This window comes from Eurosta solidaginis, chromosome 5, assembly GCF_040869045.1.
Source record: "Eurosta solidaginis isolate ZX-2024a chromosome 5, ASM4086904v1, whole genome shotgun sequence".
Classification (NCBI taxonomy): Eukaryota; Metazoa; Arthropoda; class Insecta; order Diptera; family Tephritidae; genus Eurosta; species Eurosta solidaginis.
In genome coordinates, this window is record NC_090323.1 from 226,281,955 (window position 1) to 226,304,037 (window position 22,083).

At 38.5% G+C, this 22,083-nt stretch overlaps 1 protein-coding gene and 1 long non-coding RNA gene across 2 annotated transcripts in view; one reads left to right on the top strand and one right to left on the bottom strand.

The window, feature by feature from the left end:
• Positions 1 to 22,083, bottom strand: part of LOC137252638 (uncharacterized) — a 590,797-nt gene that overhangs the window by 463,012 nt on the left and 105,702 nt on the right. The window lies entirely within an intron of this gene.
• On the top strand, positions 18,620 to 19,438 carry LOC137252995 (uncharacterized). The gene is made up of 2 exons (XM_067789197.1): positions 18,620 to 18,760; positions 18,815 to 19,438. The coding sequence occupies exons 1-2, from the start codon at positions 18,620 to 18,622 to the stop codon at positions 19,436 to 19,438; spliced, it is 765 nt and encodes a 254-aa protein (XP_067645298.1).

Here is a 22,083-nt window from a genome sequence, read left to right on the forward strand (position 1 = left end):
AGGTCGGTTAAAGACCACGCCCACTTTTATATAAAAGATTTTTAAAAGGGTCGTAGACGAAAATAATAAGTTTATCTTAGCGAAAAAGAACTTTGTATCAATAAAATTTTACTTTCTGAATTGAATTATAACATTAAATTGGAAAACAATTAAATTTGAAAAAATGGGTGTGGCACCGCCCCTTTTTTGTCTAAACAATTTCAATGTTACGGGAGCCATAACTCGAAGAAAAGTTTACATATCGTAACAAAATTGGGTACACATATTTTCCGTATAGCAAAAAATATTTCTAGTAAAACTGGACGGGATCGGTTAAAGACCACGGCGACTTAGATATAAAACAAGCTTAAAAGGTTTAAAAGGGCCATAGACTAGAATAATAAGCTATATCTTAGCAAAACATAGTTTTGAATCAATGATATTTCACTTATCAAGTTTTATTGTAAGAGGAAATGGGGAGATATTGTTTATTTAAACGGACGGTACTACGTGTAATGCTCACGCTGAGTATATAATGTTCAGTTACACCCGAACTTAGACACCTTTACTTGTTTTTTTTTTTTGTTGTTGTTGTTTTGGTGTGCCTCTCATGCAAATAACGGTAACGCTTATCTGTGCCCGTCATCGCGCACAATTTTAATCGAGCTTTGCTTTGTAGATGGTTGTACTGGTGTTGCTGTCACATTTACCCTTTAGTCTTTTAATTCTATTACGCGTATTATACGATTTTATGCTTACACACACGCATTTAATTTTGCACTCACTCGCACCCACTACGCCCACGTGCACCTAAAACAGCGCCCATACCCTCGACTCATACACAAACTCGCAAAGGCAAACAAAAACTTTCTACAAAATTTACAAATTACATTTTATTTTATTTCCTTTCGCTTCGCTATCTTTATTTTCATTTCCGGTTCTCTGGTCCGACCACAATTCCGTTTGTATTCAACACGAAACACGACACAACATGAAATTGCACATTCGCACCCCGCAAGCACTTCCAGTAATATTTTTGCTATTCTGTTATTATTGCCATTGGCTGGATGAAGTTGTAGTTGTTGTTTTCTTATTTGTTGTTTTCATTGTTGTTATATGCATTGTGTTTGTTGTAGTCATTTGTGGTGTGCATTTTAATTAATTTTTGTTTCCGTTTCGTTAAATTCATATCAAAACTTGAAAAATATCTTGAAGGTTTTCATCACCTCTTACTAACATTTTTGCACACAATTTTCATAGCACATTCGCATTCAGTCAATATTTTATATGCAAGCCGTCTATTTCAAAGGGTGTACCTTTACTATATTGTAACGAATTTACTGCAAATCCTCTTATTTGCAAATCTTCTGCTAACGTTCGAATTGCTAAACTGTTGAATAAATAACTCCAATATTGAATAATGCAAAAATGGCCTTTATTAAAGTACTTCACAATAACACTTATACTTCGCAACTAATAGCTTTCCAAACCAAACTGATTGTCGTGCCTCTACTGTAGCTGCCTTGTATACTTTGTGATTTCTCGTTCGCATACTTCTAGGCGCTTCCAAAGTTTATAGTTACTGCTATAAAATTATAACTACAGATGCACCTGTGTAGCTTCTCATATGCGCGTGTATATGTGAGTGCAACTTCCACAGATAATTGCCTACTTTTGGGAGCATCTCAGATAAGATATATGAATGTGTTTGTGCGTCTCTTCTCCGCCGCTCGTATGGACATATGGGTAGACATAATGATTGATTTGTTGATGTGCATACGAATCACTGCTTAAAATCGGCTTAGAGATGATAGTACCCCTTAGTGTTGCTAGTATTCGTCACAATATAATTTATCACTTATAGAACTCAGGCAGGTTTTGAGACGTGCTCATAACCCCTTGAATTTATTTGGTATTTTAGTCGCCTTTTATGACAGGTATACCCTGGTATATTCCAAGTCCCCTAACCCGCTGGAGGTAGCGGACTAGTGTCTTACCGATCAGTAGAGTGCGGGCTATGATGGTTGCACTGGAGGTTGGTGGCGGCGATGACGAATCGGTGGATCGATTCCAAAACAACCAGTGATTGGTGGAATCGAAGCCCAGCGAATAGCAGATGACAGAAAGGTGGATTGCTGGAGGCCAGTGGATGCCAGTAAACCGGTGTTGACAAATCGGTGGACCGAATCCCAAGCAACCGGTGGTTGTTAGAATCGATGTCCTGCGAAACGTAGGTGATGGGTCGGTTGCATTGCGGTGGATTGGATACGCCAGTGATTTCGCGATGACGATTCGGTGTCTCTATTCCCAAAGAACCGGTGGTTGTTAAAATCGAAATGCCGCGAATCGCAGATAAAGGATCGGTGTATTGGAGGAGACCGGTGAATTCCAATGAATTGGCGATGGCGAAACGGTGGCCAGATTTCTAAGCTTCCGATGTTAGATTGAATCGAAGCCCCGCGAATCGGATGGGCCGGTGAATCGGTGATGAAAAATCGGATAAATCCCAAGCAACCGTTGGTGGATGGAAGCGAAACCCGGCGAACCGCAGGCGACGGATCGGCGGAGGCCGCTGGTCGAAGGGTCACAGGTAGCGGATTGATGGATTGATGGAATAATATATTTTCCTTGCGGTCTGGCCTCGTATATATGGGGGCGGTGGATGCAACTTTGCCACAGAAAATGGGGAGGTAGGAACTAGATTCCTGCATAACCAATCTCCAGGCACACCAAGAGTTGTGAGTGACCAAGGTCATCAACCTAGCAATGGGAAGTAGTCTATGCAAAGGAAACTATTTCTACTTAAGCGTAAATTGTTATAAACAGTTTGAGAAGTTTGCGCTCTCGCGGTTAGGCGAGCGCAAGTGAAGTGCATGCAAGTGATTACTTGCATTTTATCTGTTCTTTCTCATTCGCTTGCTGATCGCTGTTACAGTGGGGACCGTATGTAGTGGTAATTATATAAATGTGCGGTACAACTTCATTGGCAAAAACAAGAGGAAATCGAGGTACATCTGACTCGAGTAACTTACGTAGTGTCGCGCTGGAACTTGGTTTCATAAAAAAATTTTTTGTAGGCGCGCACTTTAAAAGATGAACCAAGGATCCACTAGTTACCATTCTAGCAAAAACTTACTTATATTTGGATCCCAAAGGGATGATATTTTCATCATTGTCTATCAAATCTTTCGGTATTCAAGATCTTATAACATCTTTCGTGCTAAACTTTATATGCTTGCTAGCATTCTGTCTCTCTTGCCCATCTAAGATTCTCCCATGTTCCGGATATGTGGTTCAAAGCAAGAACAGTTTACCTAACTGAGGAAAGGTTTCATATGTTAAGCCAATTTCGTTATTCTCGAAACCCTAGGGAGACTTAGACGGGGACCAGGCCACGTCTAAAAACTCTACTTTAGCACTACTACAGTAACCCTTGGCCTACAAAATAATATATGGCCGACACTCTTAGATGGAGTGAAGCTCAAACTTCTTAAAAGTTCTTCGGCATCACATTGAACATCAAACTTACCTGAAACAAATAAGTCGAAGACGGGTCAAATAAGCCTATACCTGTTCTCGGTGAAATGACTCGACTTAAATCAACAGAGCCAAAAGCTGTATCTTTTTATTTAATTTACGCCTAACTTATCACAAGGTTTGGCCGAAAAACAGCCCTCCGCAATCAGTATTTGTGCAGCCGATCATTAAGACCGAGAGAAATCAAATAGTATTCAGCTCATCGCTGTGGAACCACCATCACCACCGTCATTTATCACCATTAGTTGGCGATGAGCCGCCTCTGCGATTTTGGCTGTTTCGTATCAAGTAACGCCAGCTATCAAAGTTTCCTAATAACGCCTGCTGTGAGCCTCACGGGAGGATAAGTTTTCCTCAATCTTCTTCTCCGAATTCCTTCGATTCTCGCCGTCAGAATCACAGAGACGACCATATATCTTCCGAAGAAGTTTTCTCTCGTACACTCCAAGAGCCATGTCATCTTCTCTCGCCACCGTCAGCGACTCCGAGCCATACATGAGAACAGGTATTGAGCGACTTTCAGAACGTGATCTTTGTTCGTCTTTTCCAATTGTCTACTCTGTCCAAAGTATCTTCAGTTGACAAGAGCAATTCTCAGTTTGATTTCTAAGCTGACAATGTTTTCGCTGTTAATGCTAGTTTCGTCAACTATAACGTGGCTGCCAGAGTTCTTTTTCCGTCTTTATATAGATAAGGTAGAACTTACTTCTCTTTTGACTTTCCTAAAATATCTAAAAGACAAATTAAGAATTTTGCTAAAGGACTTGCATGGAAAAGTCCAGAGATGTCATAATGCAGCCAGACTGAAATCCTGTTGGTTCTGGTGGTTCTGGATTAACCACAGAGAGAGTAATCGACGTTTATCCTCTGCGTTTTAATTTGCTATGTTGATAGTTTATTATATCTCCTTCGGACAGGCTTTTGTAGGTACGCAATGGCTGTCCGGATATTTGTAAGTTTAAGTGTCCGTAAAACTTTCTTTTGTATACAACTTGTGGTTTTTATCCGAATTTATGTGACCCTTTTGTTATTATTTTCAAGAAATGGGTATATAGACCCTGGCTCAGTCCTTAGGCGACTAAGGTGTCTGTTCCCTCATAGTTTTCACTTTCCCCGTACTGTGAAGAAATACTCTAACATTGACATACCTAAGCGGGATGTTAATATGGATTGGAGAAAATTGTGTATTTATCAGAAAAAAAAAACATTTTAAACACATGTCCTTACTAGAGTGCATAGAAGATGGAGGATAACTGTTTCACAAGCAGCAAAGTTACCGGAGAGGCTACTCCACAAAGGATGCCTTGGCAGAGTAATAGGTACTGTAAAGAAGCCTAGACAACGAATTACCAATAAAGAACGATAGCCTTACTGGCCACACTGGTCATCAAAAATCCTTTAGATCACCTAGGTGGAATGGCATGATTCAGGCACTAGAAACACCTTTCCGGGCGTGGATATGTTTGCTTGATATCTCAAGGACTACCTGACGCCGGTATTAAGGAAGTGGAAATAAAACAGTGTTCTTCATTAAGACTTGCCAGAATTCATCTTTCTCCTTGCTTTTGCAGACGATGTGATTGCTTCGACCCGAAACTGCAAGCTGGCACAGTGCATAAAGCTCGTACGATAAATCAATAAATCTTCCGTACCAATCGACGTCACCAGCGCGATGAAGAACTTTTATCTCAAACAGTTCTAGAGTCGCTCCATCTGATGATGTCAGTGTCTATGCCTCTGCACCATACAGCAGGACGAGTTCGATGAAAGAATTGTACAGCATGATTTTCGTTTAACGGTAGAGGTCCTTACTTTCAAAAAACGCATTTTTGGGTAAGAGTGATGCTTCGCTGGATTTCTAGGACACGCATGTTTGTGTTAATGCTGATTCCTAAATAAGCGAAAACTTAACCGTAGCCGCCTGATTTTAACAGTTAACTTTAAAAACGCTTTTCTAAACTATTCTGTAAATTGACTTTAGTTGTTATTACTTTTTAAATACCAAACTCCTCAAATGTTTCGCTTCAGGAAAAAACTACGGAATTGTATTCGCACTATGAGTATGAGTATGTATGAGTACAACAAAATATTTGATTAAAGGTAACATCAAGTGCACTTTATTTACTTTCACGCCTTCTTAAGTTTCAGCTTAAGTTCATAGCTTATGAAATAAATATTTTGAGATTCTCTAAATACCAAGCAAACTGAATATTATATAAATATGTATATATTCATTTATATGTATGTGTGAAATTAAGAGCACTTAAATCATTAAGTGAGTAAATAAATAGGAATATGAAAACGAAAATCCATGCTTAACCAAATCAGATATTTAAGAGATTGCTTAAAATGTAAGAATGAATGCATGAAAATAAAGATTATGCACCTTCCAAAGTTTACCAAGGTTCACTGTAATAAGGAGTCTTTGGGTGAGGGCATCACACAATGCCCAACAGTACCTCACACAAAACGGATAACTTGGAGAAGACCATTTAGATGATAATACTTCCAGTTTTAGGGTTCAAATACCAAATTGCTTAGCTGTGATTATTTTTGTTTAATGCCATCGAATATGATACGTAAATACTGTCTCCACTTTTTATACTCAGCTGAGCAGAGCTCACAGAGTATATTAACTTTGTTCGCGTAACGGCAATCCGTAACGGCATAAACTAATCGAGATAGATATAGACTTCTCTATATGTCAAAATGATCTGGGCGAAAAAAGAAATTCATTTAGCCATGTCCGTCCGTCCGTCCGTCCGTCCGTAAACTCGATAGCTTGAGTAAATTTTGAGGTATCTTGATGAAATTTGGTATGTGGGTTCCTGGGCGCTCATCTCAGATCGATATTTAAAATGAACGAAATCGGACTATAACCACGCCCACTTTTTCGGTATCGAAAATTTCGAAAAACAGAAAAACTGCGCTAATTCATTACCAAATATCCGTCTTTGCGATGAAACTTGGTAGGTGGGTTGACCTTATGACTCATAATAGAAAATTAGTAAAATTTTTGACATTGGGCGAGGCACCGCCCACTTTTAAAATAAGGTAATTGAAAAGTTTTGACAGCTGTAATTTGGCGGTCGTTGAAGATATCATGATGAAATTTGGCAGAAACGTTACTCCTATTGCTATTTGTGTGCTTAATAAAAATAAGCAAAATCGGATGACGAACACGCCCACTTAACAAAAAAAAATTTTTTTTTTTAATTTTTATATATAAGTAAATTATGTCAACATTCAACCCCAGTAATGATATGGTGCAACAAAATACAAAAATAAAAATAAGTCGAACAAAAATTCACCAATCCTTGTGAAATTCGGTAGGGGCACAGATTCTATGACAATAACTGTTTTCTATGAAAATGGGCGAAATCGGTTGAAGCCACGCCCAGTTTTTATATACAGTCGACCGCCTGTCCTTCCGCTTGGCCGTTAACATGATAACTTGAACAAAAATCGATATATCTTTACTAAACTCAGTTCATATACTTATCTGAGCTCACTTTATCTTTGTATAAAAAATGGCCGAAATCGGACTATGACCACGCGCACTTTTTCGATATCGAAAATTACGAAAAATGAAAAAAATGCCATAATTCTATACCAAACACGAAAAAAGGGATGAAACATGGTAATTGGATTGGTTTATTGACGCAAAAAATAATTTTAGAAGAAAACTTTGTAAAATGGGTGTGACACCTATCATATTAAGTAGAAAAAAATGAAAAAGTTATGCAGGGAGAAATCAAAAGCCCTTGGAATCTTGGCAGAAATATGTTCGTGGTATTACATATATAAAAAAATTAGCGGTACCCAACAGATGATGTTCTGGGTCACCCTGGTCGATATCTCGAAAACGCCTTCACATATACAACTAAGGGCCACTCCCTTTTAGAGCCCTCATTAATACCTTTAATTTGATACCCATATCGTACAAACACATTCTAGAGTCACCCCTGGTCCACCTTTATGGCGATATCCCGAAATGGCGTCCGCCTATAGAACTATGGCCCACTCCCTTTTAAAATATTCATTAACACCTCTAATTTGATACCCATGTCATACAAACACATTCCAGGGTTACCCAAGGTTAATTTTCCTAAATGGTGATTTTCCCTTATTTTATCTCCAAAGCTCTCAGCTGAGTATGTAATGTTCGGTTACACCCGAACTTAGCCTTCCTTACTTGTTACTTTTCACAATCTGCCCGCCTGTTTTTACAATCTTCCCTTCTATATCTTCGCCGCCAGTATTTTTTATCGTTTAATCCTTATCAAACTTTAAAACCTTTCAACATCTCGCTTGTCTTCAATTTCTCTTCCTCCCATTTCTCTATCTCTATATCTGTCTCAAAAAGTTAATTGAATAATACAAGAAATAGTGTTTAGAAATATTAAATATGGAGATTAGTGATAAAGAAATTATCTTCTTTCTTGAAGTTTAAAAAAAAAAAATTCTTAGACGTTGCCGCAACACACTAATCAAGCCAAGCTAATCCTGTTCATGGGTCCATACCCTTGCACCCGCCATTAGGTATTTATATTGGCACGGGGGGAAAGGCTGTTTAATCGCCCCTGCTTCGTGTGGCATTTCTCTACGCTCGCTTTCTTTGTTCATCAGTCGTAACTAGAAATGCCATTTCAGCCGTCCAACAATCAATGTGTCTGCACATAATGGGAACTAAATTCCTTATGGAAGGTTCCTCTCCATAAACTATGTGTTGAGAGCTAGCCGCCGTGGTATGGTGGTAGGGTGCTCCGCTTACCACACCGAGGTTCGTGGGTTCAAGTCCAGGGTAAATGACATCAAAAATTTAAAAACAAGTTTTTTCAATTGCAAAAAAAGTGATTCGCACCTCAAAAGTGATTTGGCAAAAACTCCGTGTGTATTTCTACCATGAAAGGCTTCTCTGAGAGCAGGTTTTTTCGTGGAATTCCCATAGCTTCGAGCACCTAGTTCCGATAACCCTGTGTCCGGAAAAGAGTTTCCACAATTCTTCTCATCAGTAGTTATGGGGAATATTCGTTGCTCTGATTTCTGACATTTAACTTTAGCGATCTCCCTTCTGTAAGCAAATCCCCAAGGATAATCAAAATCGGCACTATCCATTAGTTCCTTAAAGCGCGCTCTTTTCCTTTTTTTATAGCATCATCATCATATAGATGCGATATCGTTGTGCCCTTCGTCATGCTTTGTGGCATTTTCTGCGCTCCTCCGCTATGTGCTCATTCCAAAAATATACAGGTGTCCGATTTACTTTTGCACGACTTCTGGGCATGGCAGTATCACATATATCTCTTTCTCTATATCTACTACTATCTCTACATCTGCTGCATAGTCTCCCTCTCACACCTTAATTCTTGCTATATTCGACGCATACTCCAAGTTATGCATGGCTTTTTCCTAATAGAGAGCAGGACAGCACCCTTTTGAACACGCTTATATTAGCTTCACTTATGTATATGTTTCTAACTCTAACTCTAAATAATAAGAAAAAAGTAAGGAATGTTCGGATGTAACCAAACATTACATACTCAGCTGACAGCTTTGGAGACAAAATTTTCTTTTTCATGGATACGAACAAGTAAGGAAGGTTAAGTTCGGGTGTAACCGAACATTACATACTCAGTTGAGAGCTATGGTGACAACATAAGGGAAAATAACCATGCAGGAAAATGAACCCAGGGTAACCCTGGAATGTGTTTGTATGACATGTGTATCAAATGAAGGAGGGAGGCCATAGCTCTATAGGTGGACGCCATTTAGGGATATCGCCATAAAGGTGGACCAGAGGTGACTCTAGACTTTTTTTGTACGATATGGGTATCAAATGAAAGGTGTTAATAAGTACTTTAAAAGGGAGTGGGCCTTAGTTCTATAGGTGGACGCCTTTTCGAGATATCGCCATAAAGGTGGGATAGGGGTGATTCTAGAATTTGTTTGTACAATATGGGCATCAAACGAATGGTGTTAATGAGTATTTTAAAAGGTAGTGGGCCTTAGTTCCATAGGTGGATGCCTTTTCGAGATATCGCCATAAACGTGGACCAGGGGTGACTCTAGAATGTGTTTGTATGATATGGGTATCAAATTAAAGGTATTAATGAGGGTTTTAAAAGGGAATGGTGGTAGTTGTATATGTGAAGGCATTTTCCAGACATCGACCAAAATGTGGACCAGGGTGACCAAGAACATCATCTGCCGGGTATCGCTAATTTATTTATATATACAATACCACGAACAGTATTCCTGTCAAGATTTCATGGGCTTTTGATTTCGCCCTGCATAACTTTTTCATTTTTTTCTACTTAATATGATAGGTGTAACACCCATTTTACAAAGTTTTCTTCTAAAATTATATTTTGCGTCAATAAACCAATCCAATTACCATGTTTCATCCCTTTTTTCGTATTTGGTATAGAATTATGGCATTTTTTTAATTTTTCGAAATTTTCGATATCGAAAAAGTGGGCGTGGTCATATTCATTTTTAATACCAAGATAAAGTGAGTTCAGATAAGTACGTGAACTAAGTTTAGTAAGACAGACGGTCGGCTGTGTATGAAAACTGGGCGTGGTTTCAACCGATTTCGCCCATTTTAACAGAAAACAATTATAGAAGCTATGTCCTCACCAAATTTCACAAGGATTGGTTAATATTTGTTCGACTTATGGCATTAAAAGTATTCTAGACAAATGAAATAAATTTTGAAATTTTCTTTTATTTTTGTATTTGGTTGCACCATATCATTACTTGAGTTGAATGTTTACATAATTTACTTATATACTGTAAAGAAATTCAATTTTATTACTTTAGTTTGTTAAAATTTTAATTAAAAAAATTTTTTAAGTGGAGGTATTGTCATCCGATTTTTCTAATTTTTATTAGAACATACATATATAGTAATAGAAGTAACGTTCCTGCCAAATTTCATCAGGATATCTTCAACGACTGCCAAATTAAAGCTTGCAAAACTTTTAAATTACCTTCTTTTAAAAGTGGGCATTGCCACGCCCATTGTCCAAAATTTTATTGATTTTCTATTCTGCGTCAAAGATCAACTCACCTACCAAGTTTCATCACTTTATCCCTCTTTCGTAATGAATTATCGCACTTTTTCGGTTTTACGAAATTTTCGATATCGAAAAAGTTGGTGTGGTTGTAGTCCGATTATGGCTAAAATGAATTTCGTTTTTGGACCAGATCGTTTTGATATATAGAAGTCTATATCTATCTCGATTAGTTTATGCCGTTACGGGGCACCGTTATGCGAACAAAATTAATATACTCTATGAGCTCTGCTCAGCTGAGTATAAAAATGCTACGTTTGCGCAGCAGTATGCGTCTTTAAATTGGTACGGATATATTTTTGTAATTGGTTGGTTTTTAATAAAATAACGTGCATATTTCGGAAACTCTTCACAGTTTGATATAATTGACACATAAGCCCAAATATCATTAATTTGAACGAAGTTTTGCCTATTGACAGAATTAAATTTATTCTGCCGATGGGAGTGGCCCCAACCACCTAGCCCATCTATCTTGTATAGAATACAGCTTATGTATCCCTATTTATTATATGGGCTTGCTGTGGACAAAAATCGTTTTGAGAACTTCGAAAGCCCATAAAATACACAATTAGGGCGATTATTGAGGGGATTTCGTACACCTTTTTTTTTTAATACAGTCTAGTATGAATACTTTCTATTACATGCATATTCATTCTCATGAAATCTTCGGATAACAATGTTTACTGATTGTTCACAATCTACATACAATTTTCTTGTAGCTGTTATTTGTCTTAACATAAAATCATATTTTTTTGGGTTAAGTATGCCAAGCATCGTTTCGCCTCTTACAAAATATCGTAAAATATTATGCAAATTTCTGGATCGAATTGCTCATAAACAAGCGAAATTTTCCACACAACGCTTTTGGCCATAAGCTACGCAGAGCTTACAATCCACTTCGACCGTGCGTCTTGTTGCTCTGTTGAGATCAAGAATAGTATGATGTTGTGATGTACATATGTAGTATGTATGTGTGTGTGTGTGTGGGTGAACATACACATATAAAATTACTTGTTTGCGACATTAAAAAACCGTTAAACTGCGAAGAACAATAGTTTTCTTTTAAAAAAAGATCGCAACACTAAAATGCGGCGCTGCAAAGAGACAAAAAAAAAGATTTTGTGAAATACATCCAATCAAACTTTGTATTTTATTCGATGCTGTAAAGAAACAAGCAAGTCGAACAAAAAGCTTAACAACAACAAGGCAACAACTTTTGTCGTCACAGCATGAACGCCTCATCAAATCCTGCGAGCAACCAACTCTTTTCCGCATTTGCCTGATACTTTCTAACGAATTTACACAAAACAATGCAATGTACGCAATTTTATTGCCATTCAATGAGCTTCAGAGTTTCAAGTCTCATTACTTGTATATAATACAATGCAAATGTGCTGGAACTACAACTACAACTGTCGTTTTGTTATACGGAAATTGTGTAACTGTGCAACATTACAAATGCCGCCGACACAAATTCGTTTTGTCGCCGCGAAGCAAACAATTCAATCAACAAGGATTCAGCAACAGATTTGATTTAATGATTTGAAGTCGGTGGAATGGAAAACTTTAGGCATATGCCGGCATACATATGTACATATGAATGTATGTGCAATGCACATTGTGCCTATAGAATTGCCTGTTTTCTTAGATAACTGGTTTGCTGTGCCTAGAAACTACTTTAAATTAAAGAGCTGGTCTTTGTGTCGTAGAAATTAGCATTGTTACGGGGGAATCCAGAATATAAGAGTAAGTGTAAGAACTACACTGTATCATAATGTAGGGACAATGAACGAGGTAGAGTTGATATTAGCAAAATTGGACAGCAAATCAGATAATGGAAATTAACGAAGACAGAGAAATCACGATGGTTTATAAAGGAAAAGTAAACGTTTTTAAGATGAAACAAAAGCAGTGGAGGTAGAAAACGGGCGGTATATAATAACAATATTTTAAATAATAAGGATGTTTATGGGTCTCTTTACTGTTGCGAAGCCAAGAACCTTGCAAGAAAAGAAAAGGAGTAGACTTTCCCTTCTAAGAAAAGAGAAAGAGGAGAGAGGAAAGACTATAAGTCAAAACAAGTAAGGAAGGCTAAGTTCGGGTGTAACCGAACATTACATACTCAGCTGCCAAATTACAGCTTGCAAAACTTTTAAATTACCTTCTTTTAAAAGTGGGCGGTGCCAAGCCCATTATCCAAAATTTTACTAGTTTTATATTCTGCGTCATAAGGTCAACCCACCTACCAAGTTTAATCGCATTATCCATCGTTGGTAATGAGTTATCGCACTTGTTCGGGTTTTCGAAATTTATATATGGAAAAGTGGGTCTGATTTCGTTCATTTTAAATAGCGATCTCAGATGAGTGCCCAGAAACTTACATACCAAATTTCATTAAGATACCCCAAAATTTACTCAGGTTATACTGTTTTCACACAGACGGCTTATTGAATAATAAAGGCAGTTTTCTACATTAAGACGCTTATTGAGCTCAATCTTCCCTACAAAATTCGAATCTATAATTATTCCATTAGTAGCTAATCGAATGCCTAATGAAGTCAAAAGCACAATGCAACTCTGTTGGCAGCCTTCCGCTTTTTAGTTTTTGGTGTGTTCAGTGCTTAAAAATGTCATTTGTCAAAGTAAATGTCATTGTATGCATGGCGGAACGATACAAGGTGGCCGCATCGAACAGCTGATTATAACCTTTTTTTAGTTGATTTGATACATCAACTTCCGGCGCAGTACGATTTTGACATTTGTCCATCGAATTTACAAGTACATGGAACTTTTTTTGTTTGTAGGTATGTCACTATGCTGCCAGCTTGTATCGTTCCGCCATGATTGTCTGTCATATAGCATTGTCATTTTATTCGCTTGACATTTCATCCTTCATACTAATCGAGCAGTTACTTCTGTGTGAAAGCAAAAAATTTACGATTTCATTAGAAGGTGAAATGAGATCATTAAGTTTCTGTGTGAAAACAGTATTATCGTGTTTACAGACAGACGGACGGACGGATGGACGAACATGGCTAAATGATTTTCTTTTTTCGCCAAGATCATTTTGATATATAGAAGTCTATATCTATCTCGATTAGGTTACGACGTTACGAGGTACCGTTATGCGAACAAAATTAATATACTCTGTGAGTTCTGCTCATCTGAGTATAATTAAAGTCTATACCGGACGGCGTGCTATCAGTATGTTAAGGAAATGCTATCAGGTTATTATCGATGAGTTGTCGGTTTGTTATTGAAGGGATATAGGTGTGCTATCCTTTTCTTATAGACGAGTTATCGGTGTGCTGTCCACGATGGATTCACGAGTTATCGATTTGTTATGGAATTGTTATATACTTTAAAGCTATAACAAATATTATTAATGAGTTATCGATTTATTATCGAAAATAGTTATATTATCGCTGAAAATGTATCCATATGCTATCAATACGCTATCGATTTGTTATCGAAAGGAAATAGATTATTTTTTTAAGTTATACATTCGTAATCGAAAAACCTATTATTTACTATTTCCCTGCAAAAATCGTTGGATCATGTGGTCCACTGGAGTACTTACCATTATACTCCACTGTAATACAGCAATGGACCAACTCATGTTTCTACACGAACATATTGTAAGCCGATCATTGCTCGTTTTGAACCACTGTAATCACTACACGATGTTTATTGGACTGTGGGTACTCCATGGATTACTCTGATGTAATGCGGAGCTGGAGTATATGGTCCAGTCCTAGGACATCGCAATGTTAATTGGACCATATTTTTTGTATGAATTGTGGTTAATTTTGGAGCACTCGCTTGGTCCATAGCGAGTACTCCATACATCCATGCATGGAGTACTCGCGATTTTTGCAGGGTTAAAAGTTATGTGTTATTGTGTCGTAGTATTGCCAAATTTTTTATCGGCGTGTTATCGAAAAGCTAACGATTTACTATCCAAAAATTGGCTTTCGCTATAAAAAAAGGTTATGGAAAAATTATCGATTTATTACCAGAGTGTATTCAGTTTGTTATTGATAAGTTATCGACCTATAATCAGCGAATCGATTTGTAATGAAACAGATACCGATAAAGCTTCACTATAAAATCGCTGACACCAGAACATCAGAAACCGACAACTTAATGCTAAGTTCACTTTCGATACGATGATATCCCCGAAAATAATCCAACGAACCTCTGTCCAGGGAGCCCTAAAAACTATGCCATTCTACACATCCCGCCGCAGACCTAGTGGCCAAACACATTGCATTAGCAACTGCAACTGCTTTAGGCCTCGGTGCAGTTTCAGTGCAGGCCTTATGGCCAAAGCAGTATAGCGCCATCTAATATCGGACAAACGGAATATATAGAGTCGTTCCTGCGCTTCGAAAGAGATCTTGGGTCACAATTGATCCGGCTTGGTACCAGGGTGAAGAAACGGCAGAACGTACTATATACTATCTCTGAAGAGAGAAGACTTAAGGCTTACGATAGGCTTACTAAAAGCACACTGCCTTCTGGCGTCACATACTTACATATAAACCAGGCCTAGTCAGTAACAGCAGGTGAAGGAAGTGCGAGCTGCAGGAAGAAACGGTAGAGGACATTCTGTGTTCACGTCCTGCGCTCACCAGAGCAAGGCACCAGCGATTGGGGGCGGCAGAGTTGCCAGATCTCGAGGCAGTAATTAAACTAGCTCCTAGAAAACTTCTTCCATTTTCCGAGAGTTCAGATTTATTCTAAAACATAAGGCCTGGCACCTGATTGGGGTTCTTCTGTTTGGCAGTCTGACAAATTCTGGTAACACTATGGGCACATACAGTCTATGTTAAGTCTTTATTGATCGGCAGGTTCAACCTAACCTAACTTAACTATGACGCCCTTAATTGGCAAGACGACGTATAAGTAAAAAAATTGTTTGGTATAAAAGGACCAAATTACATGCATCCATCTTAAATAAAATTATTTTGCTGCAAACTTTCTGTTTTGCAGCGGGGTTGTTGGATAGTGTGGGGATTTAGTGCTGCTTTTCTGGAGGAGATTTCACTCGGATAATACTAATTCGACTGTCAAGCGAGGTGCATTAGGGATAAGCAGAATGATGTTTGCGTGAGAGAAATGGAGTCACATCTCTCTGGACTGAAATCGCCTTTTCTTTGTTAGCTTATTTAAGGCTCTGCTGAGATTTGCGAACCCCTATAAATCCTAGTGGTGAAGAATATTTTGCTCTTCAACGGCATAACAACCCAATTCATACGGTTATAATTCATCAAACATCTCATTTTCTTACACAAACCAACCGGACTTTATTTCATCGGCTGTCTCCTTAAATGTTTGGTGGTGATGCTTGGAATGAGTACAAAATTCATTATTTTCAATTGCATCTCTCGAATTGAGGGGATGAACCTTAGTGATGTGGTCTATGCAGCATTCTCAGACAGTTGGAATTGAAATCAATCAAAAGAAATAAGGAATCAACATATTTTATGACACTTATGTGCAACCCTTCAGCGGGGTTTGGACGCTTAGAATATATCCGTGGCAGATATGCCTGTCATTAGAGGTGCCACACTTACCCGAGGGGCAAATCCTGTATTTTAGCAACCGAGGGTCTGGCGACCCAATGGAACTATAGGGTGTGGCGGGATGACAGAGAAGATTCATATTAAATCGTTCCCGAGCAAAGGACCATCAACATCGATAAGACTCCCCAAACCCTTCGGGGAGTGTTTTTATCGCTGTAACAACAACAACAAAATCGTTTAAGTTTATCAACCACAAGCTATTAAGAAATTTATAAGACCTGCCAACTCCGACCTCCGCATATATGTACATATGTATGCATGAATTTAACTTTAGGTTTGTAATGACAATGTAATAAGTATAAGACTTAGAATAAGACTTCCGTTAAAAAATTTACAAGTTGCGTATTGTTGACGATGTTGCGACAAGCGAAATGCTGCAACCTACGAGCTTGCGCTCAATTGGCTGATGAAACCCGAAACTCCGGTGGCAGTAACAACAGCCAGCAGTAATGTTGAAATATATTTACTTAATATATTTAAACTAAAATATTGTAAACAACATACAATAATACGATAAAATATCTCACAAATATTTAACAATGCAGTTACAGTGGCAGCAACTACAACAACAACTAGCATGAAAGCGCTTCAATAGAAACACCAACTGCCATATCAGCAGCAGCTAACCGCAACGAATATCCTTACCACACTTGAGTGTACTCAATATATAAACTCAAGTACATATGTACATATATATCAGAGGTGCACTCGAGAGCTTCGTAGAGCTTCGCAAAACTATTTGCGGTTCACGCCAAGGTCGCGTGAATGACACGACAGAGATTCTGTAAAGCAAGCAGTCAATCAGTTCTAGCTGTACTTCAAGCAGTAAACATCTCCCTCGCCGTGGAAACGACAAAGACTTGTCCTCTTGCTGAAACCTGGTAAACAGCCGGATCAACCATCCTCATATAGGCCAATTTGTATGCTGGACTCCCTAGGAAAGATTTTTGAGCGTATAATTAGCGAGCGCCTACAGCTGACTTTAGGAAGTCCAGGTGGCTTGTTGAATAATCAATTTGGATTTCGCAAATCAAGATCCACCGTAGATGCAATGAAACTAGTCATCAATATAGCTAGAGAAGCTGCCAAAATTAATAGAGCACTTATGCGAATAATGCCTAACATTGGTGGTCCGAGCGAAGCTACACGTCACATCGAAAAGATATATTAGCAGCATACCGAATTGCAGCTATAAGAAAACAAGTGCTTATAGGGCGGTGTCCGACGACGCGGGCCTGGTTCTAACCCATAAATCTCAGTGGACTTACTCGCAAGCGAAATGGGCGATCTGTATATCACTAATCTGATGGCGCCAAGAAAAGCGCAAGGACATAAACAATAGCTAAGTGGGAAGAACGGTGGGAAGCCTCGAGTCAAAGGCGTGGAACCTTCACGTTAGTGTGGGACCTAACTCAATGGAATGAGCGGAAGCACGGCGAACTGAACTACCATCTAACCCAGATACTTAGTGGACATGGCGGTTTCAAAGAGTATTTATGGAAGCGTAGTATAGAGGAAGATCCTCTTTGCCCAAGGTGTACCACGGAGTTAGAAAACGCGGAACACGTCATGTTCCACTGGCCCCGTTTTCACGAGGAAAGACTCATCTTGCATAGAGTTTTTGGAGAGGACCCTGCCACGAGAAATTTAGTATCACAAATGTGCAACAGGAAGGAATGCTGGACTTCAGTGAGCAAAATGACATTTATAGTCATGACGCGCCTAACGAATGCTGAGAGGGAGCGCAGACGAAGCAGTGGTGATTAAATCGACACTCAGAGCAAATAACGGGAACTTGGACGCAAGGAAAACAGTAGGTTCTTAAAAAATGAGAACGCCACCCTGAAGTAATGCGAAAGTGATACCGGGGTGTGCAACGGTTATAAAAGTGGGGCGGTTTATTAGTCTACGGATACACGCTTGCTACGACGGCAGCAATTATGGTGCATTAGGCACTTTTCAGCCCTCCCGCAAAAAAAGCAGTAAACATCTCATGCGTGTAGTCTATGTCCAAACATTCTCCCTGTGAACACATACTACTACAGAAAAAGTTGCGTGCGTATTCGAAGCTCTTCCGGCGTTGTGCACCACTGGTCTATACATATGTACGTACATAGCGGTATCATACACAAAAAAAGGATATCTGGGGGGCTACTCTGTATTGCGATGCGAATGGAAATTTTTTCGCATTTGCCTTATCGACACTCTGTAACTCAACTATCGCAACTGACATTTGACATTTTCGGATTTGCTTTTTCCCTTTCGCATTCATTTTTCCCTTTCGAATTGCGTACACTCTGTATTGCGAAAGCGAATGTCAATTGCTCTGTAAATTCGAATCTGTCTTCCTACAACAAAACTCAGTCGCGCGGCAAAAAAAATGTAAGTTTTTACCAAAAACTGTGTGTTGTTTTATTCGAAGTGCTTGTGGACTTCATGAAGGCGCATCCCGACTTGTCGAAGGGATTACTAAAGTCCGCGAATGGTCGAAATGCTGCCTCAAATTTGTGGAAGAGGGTAACATCACAGCTAAATGCAGTTGGTCCACCATCACGCGATGTTGCTGGTTGGAAAAAAGTAAGTACTTCTCGGTAGCTATTTATGTACATAGTTAAAGGCAAAAAATTTTAGGTGTGGGCTGATTACAAAGTGCATCTAAAATCAAAAATGCGACGCAACAAGACAAGCGTTTCCGGAACTGGTGGGGGTCCGTCGGGGTTTGTGCCGTTAACACACCTAGAAGAAGAAGTAAGTAAGCTATTGAGTGCAGATAAGTCCATGAGCGGAACCATTAGCACCTCGAGGTTTGGTGCTAAGCCAAAGTCGGCTTCAATACAACCGAGGGAGAGTCCGGTGGCGCGACGTGAGAGTCCGGTGGTACGACGTGGGAGTCCGGTGGTACAACGTTGGAGTCCGGTGGTACAACGTGGGAGTCCGGTAGCACGAGCAGACAGTTCCGCCGGGTCGGGGAACTCGTGCTCAGATAATGAACATACAGGCTCAGAAGAAAGCGAGCAAGAAGAGCTTCCCACTTGTTCGAACACCGCCAAAACTCCGCGCAGAAAACAAAGTCTGTTGGAACATCAAGTGTCGAATCAAATCGAGTACCACAAGCGTTCAACAAATTTGCTGAACGAAATAAACTCTAACTTGATAAACATTTACAGCGAAATGAAAAAAAAAACGAGAGCTACAAGAATGCCGACTAAAGCTGGAGAAAGAAAGGTTCCTTTACCAGCAAACAGCAGACAATAAAATATGAAAATGAAGCTAACCAAACTAGAACTACAAAAGGAGGTCCTAGCTGTTGAAGCAAGTACCAACGAGTTGATCTCTAGCTCAAAGCGACAGGCACAGTAAACCAAAAGAGGTGTTGTTTCACTATGTATATATACTAAGACCGTACATATTTATAAAAAAATATGTGATTTTACAAAAAATATGCTAAATTTAATATTAATTACCAAATAATTAACCAAATGAATATAAAAGACTGTATAAATATATAATATAAGATTGTATAAACGTATGTGATAATGTGTACAATGTTGAATGAAAAAGTCAGTGCGGTTTATTTAATTTAATGACGTAAATTTATTGAAGTGAATTTAATTTTGATTTAATTGAATGCTTTTATGTTTAATTTAACTAAATATATTTACATATATATATTACATTAAAAAATGAAAAAATATTGTACCTTTCAATTTGAACCATACATACATATATGTATGTATTAACATTAAAAAATGAAAATTAAAAAATTAAAAAAAAAATGTACCTTTTAATGCCATAAGTGTATATGTGAACATGTGCGAATTTATTTTAATTTAATATTTTTATGTTTTGTATTCATTTTTTTACATCAAACATGTTTAAATTCACGTACATTTGTATACATATGTGTATGTAAAAACTATTTCAAAATACATGAACAAAAATAATTGAACAATTCATATATTTTATTTCACCGTGTGGCGATCTTGACCAATCAAGTGTTGATACGCCCCCTGGCCAAGAAACTTCAATGTGCTCGACAACTTTAAAATGTTTGGAACTGCGGTTGACCTTTTTGGGCTCTTGAGTTCGGCGTTTATGCTATCTAGCACATATAAAAATGCGTCCTTATTCAGGCGGAAATTTTGAACAAAACTAAACACAAAAAATAAACTTTCTATAGGTCACAAACTTACAAATTCATAGATTTTGCATACCTCTTATCACTAAGGTTCATTATATTGGAGCTATGACGAATAATTAGTCTTTCAATGCGCTCCTCGTTTGTGTCATCCCACAGTGCCACTGAATCCATTTTATACACTTTTAAATCTTTATTGCAACTATTAATTTAAAACAAAAGCCGAATTGAACGCGTTCCTAATCGCAACATACAATTGTTTATTTTTTTTACTTTATTTGTTTTGTTCTTACATTCTTTGACATCTTCTAGCAGTAATGCCAACCCACACAGGAAAATACGCAAACAGCAAAAAGGCAACACTGTTAGCAATGCTATAGCAATACAGAGTACCATTTGCGTATCGACTCGGATTTGACAATCGCATCGAATTCTTTTTCGAATCGCAATACAGAGTAGCCCCCCTGGTATATGCGACTCACTACCCCGCTTACACGGCAACTGACACAATATTTATGAGTAACCACAGACAGTTTCAATGTAATAATAATTTCATATTTTGCCTAAAACGAAAAATTTTACAAACGTTTATATGTTCATACATACATTTGGATGAATGTGCTAACAATAGTTTAACACAAAACGAAACAAATAAATAAAACAAGTAGGGAAGGCTAAGTTCGGGTGCAACCGAACATTACATACTCAGTTGAGAGCTATGGAGACAAAATAAGGAAAATCACCATGTAGGAAAATGAACCTAGGGAACCCTGGAATGTGGTTGTATGACATGTGTATCAAATGGAAGGTATTAAAGAGTATTTTAAGAGAGAGTAGGCCATAGTTCTATGGATGGACGCCATTTAGGGATATCGCCATAAAGGTGGACCAGGGCTGACTCTAGAATTTGTTTGTACGATATGGGTATCAAACGAAAAGTGTTACTGAGCATTTTAAGAGGGAGTGGGCAATAGGTCTATAGGTGGACGCCTTTTCGAAATGTCACCATTAGGGTGGGCCAGGGGTGACTCTAGAATGTGTTTGTATGATATGGGTATCAAATGAAAGATGGTAATGAGTATTTTAAAAGGGAGTAATCCTTAGTTCTATAGGTGGATGCCTTTTCGAGATATCGCCATAAAGGTGGACCAAGGGTGACTCTAGTATGTTTGTACGATATGGGTATCAAACGAAAGGTGTTACTGAGCATTTTAAGAGGGAGTGGGCATTAGGTCTATAAGTGGACGCCTTTTCGAGATATCGTCATTAGGGTGGGCCAGGGGTGACTCTAGAATGTTTTTGTACGATATGGGTATCAAACGAAAGGTGTTACTGAGCATTTTAAGAGGGAGTGGGCATTAGGTCTATTGGTGGACGCCTTTTCGAGATATCGCCATTAGTGTGGGCCAGGGGTGACTCTATAATGTTTGTACGATATGGGTATCAAACGAAAGGTGTTACTGAGCATCTTAAGAGTGAGTGGGCATTAGGTCTATAGGTGGACGCCTTTTCGAGATATCGCCATTAGGGTGGGCCAGGGGTGACTCTAGAATGTGTTTGTACGATATGGGTATCAAATGAAAGGTGGTAATGAGTATTTTAAAAGGGAGTAATCCTTAGTTCTATATGTGGACGCCTTTTCGAGATATCGCCATAAAGGTGGACCAAGGGTGACTCTAGAATGTTTGTACGATATGGGTTTCAAACGAAAGGTTTTACTGAGCATTTTAAGAGGGAGTGGGCATTAGGTCTATAGGTGGAC

Bases quoted from the DNA above. Each gene is read 5' to 3' on its own strand.
- LOC137252995 (XM_067789197.1), top strand. From the start codon at position 18,620: ATGAAGGCGCATCCCGACTTGTCGAAGGGATTACTAAAGTCCGCGAAT. The intron at 18,761-18,814 runs GTAAGTACTTCT...AAAAAATTTTAG, and splicing joins ATGTTGCTGGTTGGAAAAAA to GTGTGGGCTGATTACAAAGT.